Source organism: Haplochromis burtoni, unplaced genomic scaffold (genome assembly GCF_018398535.1).
Source record: "Haplochromis burtoni strain Fernald_Lab_line unplaced genomic scaffold, NCSU_Asbu1 Contig_175, whole genome shotgun sequence".
NCBI lineage: Eukaryota > Metazoa > Chordata > Actinopteri > Cichliformes > Cichlidae > Haplochromis > Haplochromis burtoni.
In genome coordinates, this window is record NW_024582536.1 from 728793 (window position 1) to 731199 (window position 2407).

General features: G+C 41.9%; 1 protein-coding gene across 1 annotated transcript in view; it reads right to left on the reverse strand.

The window, feature by feature from the left end:
• The window catches only part of adcy8 (adenylate cyclase 8 (brain)), a 127410-nt gene that overhangs the window by 58755 nt on the left and 66248 nt on the right, over positions 1–2407 (reverse strand). The window contains exon 2 of the mRNA XM_014337366.2: positions 1421–1570. Coding sequence (XP_014192852.2) covers positions 1421–1570 — 150 coding nt within the window. The remainder of the gene's footprint in view (positions 1–1420; positions 1571–2407) is intronic.

The window sequence follows — 2407 nt, forward strand, 5'->3', positions numbered from 1 at the left end:
AACAGAGCCTGATTGGATGTCATTACACTGTTCTTTTCAGGGGCGGGGCCCTGCTTACTCCATTACAGCCAGCCCAGAGCCTTCCAGGAAACATGACCACTGTAAAAGCTTTCTGTGGCTTCTCAGAGCTTCACTGTCCACTCCAGCGCATACACAACACTATCTGCCACTGTGTGTGTGTGTGTTTGCTTATGTGTGCGTGCCTTCTGTTTGTCTGACTCACAGCGCGTGTGTTGTCTTATTAGATTGCGTGTTAAGTGTGTGTGGAGCAGGGGCCGCATGCACAGAGACACAGTATGTGTGACAGCATTGAATCAATGCAGCGTCCATGTTTTTCTGCTCTCAGAGGACTCGTTAGCGGTGCTGCTAACACTCGGTCCTGTTAGCTAAAATCCATAATTTGTTTTGATTCTTTTTTTAAAGTCGCCTCACGCTGAGCTTCAGCATCAAGCAGCAGAGGGTGAAAATGTGCACTTCACACATCATTCTGCTGTAAATTAGAGGATTTCGTTGCTGCTGTGGTGCACCAGTGGTTTGTGAAGGTCATTTAGAGGTCACTGCCCAATATCGCTCACTGGAGTTCAAACAGGGGTCAACCTGAAATAGTTTCAGCAGCGGCGTATGAACTCTCACTGAGCAAACAGCACTTAAACAAGTCTACAAGGAGCATTTAGCATGCTAGCCATGCACACAATAGCAAGTGCTAGCATGTTGACGGTATTGAGGTACGATTTGCTCACATTTAGAATGCATATAAACCACCATGATGGATTCTCAACACTTCCAATACTTCAACCACAGATTCAGAATTTGTCTGTGACAGCAGTGATGGTGTGCATCAGCTCGAGCACAGGCCGGAGACGCGGGAGTAGAAATGAGTACAGCAGAGGGACAGTTTGAGCAGTTTGGAAATGAAGTCAGAGAGCCGAGACTGAGATGGTTTGGACATGTGCAGATGAGGGATAGTGGATATGTTGGGCAAAGCATACCGACAATGGAGCTGCAGGGCAGGACAGAAAGAGGAAGACATCAGAGACGATTCAGGAGGACATGCAGGAGTTCAGAGGTCGTTAAACTGAGCAAACAGCCTGAGTTTAATCCTGGGTGTCCTGAATATCTGAGCCAAACTGTGTTCCAGTCCATCCAGATTGTAAAGCAAGCATTTTGACCTGGTGGTGATACTAAAGGAGTGCAAACAGCTGTCCCTACAGCCCTGCTGCTAGCACTCACACAAATTTTCAAACCTGGCTCTGAACACGCATCCTAAACGTGCTTTCATTCTTTAAGTGTCTTGTGAAAACACACAGAAAAATTTAACTGCTGCAAATGTATTAAACAGAACACAGCACAGACAGTGACTAACAAATCATCCGAAGCTTGAAAAGTTGCAGGAGGCAACAAAAACTTGTCTGCGGCTCACCTGTCTCTGGTTCTCTGTCTCGAGTCGCAGCCGAGCTTCGATGCAGCGCCGCGTCTCGAGGAAGGCCTGACGCTGAGCGCGGTCAGACAGGTAACTGATGAATATCCCAGCAGTGTTCATGCACATGAACAACACAGCCTGAGCTGCTATCTAGAACACACAAAAAGAGAGGATTAGGAGATTTGCTTGTTGACACATTTTGGAGTGCAAGAACCAACATTCAAAGCTTCTTTGTTTATATTTACAAATATTCTGAGGCAATTTTATGTCTTTATTAATTAGGCTGAAAAGGGGGAAACATCTGCACAATATTTTTCTCCAACTAAATATTTAATTCTAAAAATATTTATGAAAAGAAACATTTCAATTTGTAAGATCTTCATCAAGCATTTATCAAAGAGAAAAAAGAGCATCTTTTCAAATCAGAGCAAAACAAATATCAGGCAAAAATCACAACAGACTTTAAAGCAGTTTGTAACACAAAATACAAACTATCATCTTATATCGATTATCTTTGTATTCAACACAACAACGTTGAGGAAAATCTTTAGTTTTTTGCCCTATTCATCTAAAAAATAAGAGGCTCAAAAGCAAATTTAAAAAGATTGCAACGAGAAAATCTAATCCTTAATAACAACTAGAAGAACTTTATCATTAAAAGTTTTTCCTGGAGAAACTTCAATCCCAATATTAGTGAGGACGTTTCATAAACGAGACCTGTCGGCTGCCAAGTATAAATAAAGTGTATGACTGTAGAAATAAGTGACGTCATCATTGATGCGTCTCACAGTAGATCGGTTACATTTAGCAATGCAAGTTTTCAACCATCTCTGAGTTTTTCCAACATAGGAAAAACCACGTGGGACTTTTAATTACTGTGACTAAAGAAATCACTGAAAGGAAGTTGTGCACATTGGTATCTGCCATTTAATTTTTTTAATTGTAACAATAACTAGAAATATATAGACGAGAGAGAGAGAGAGAGAG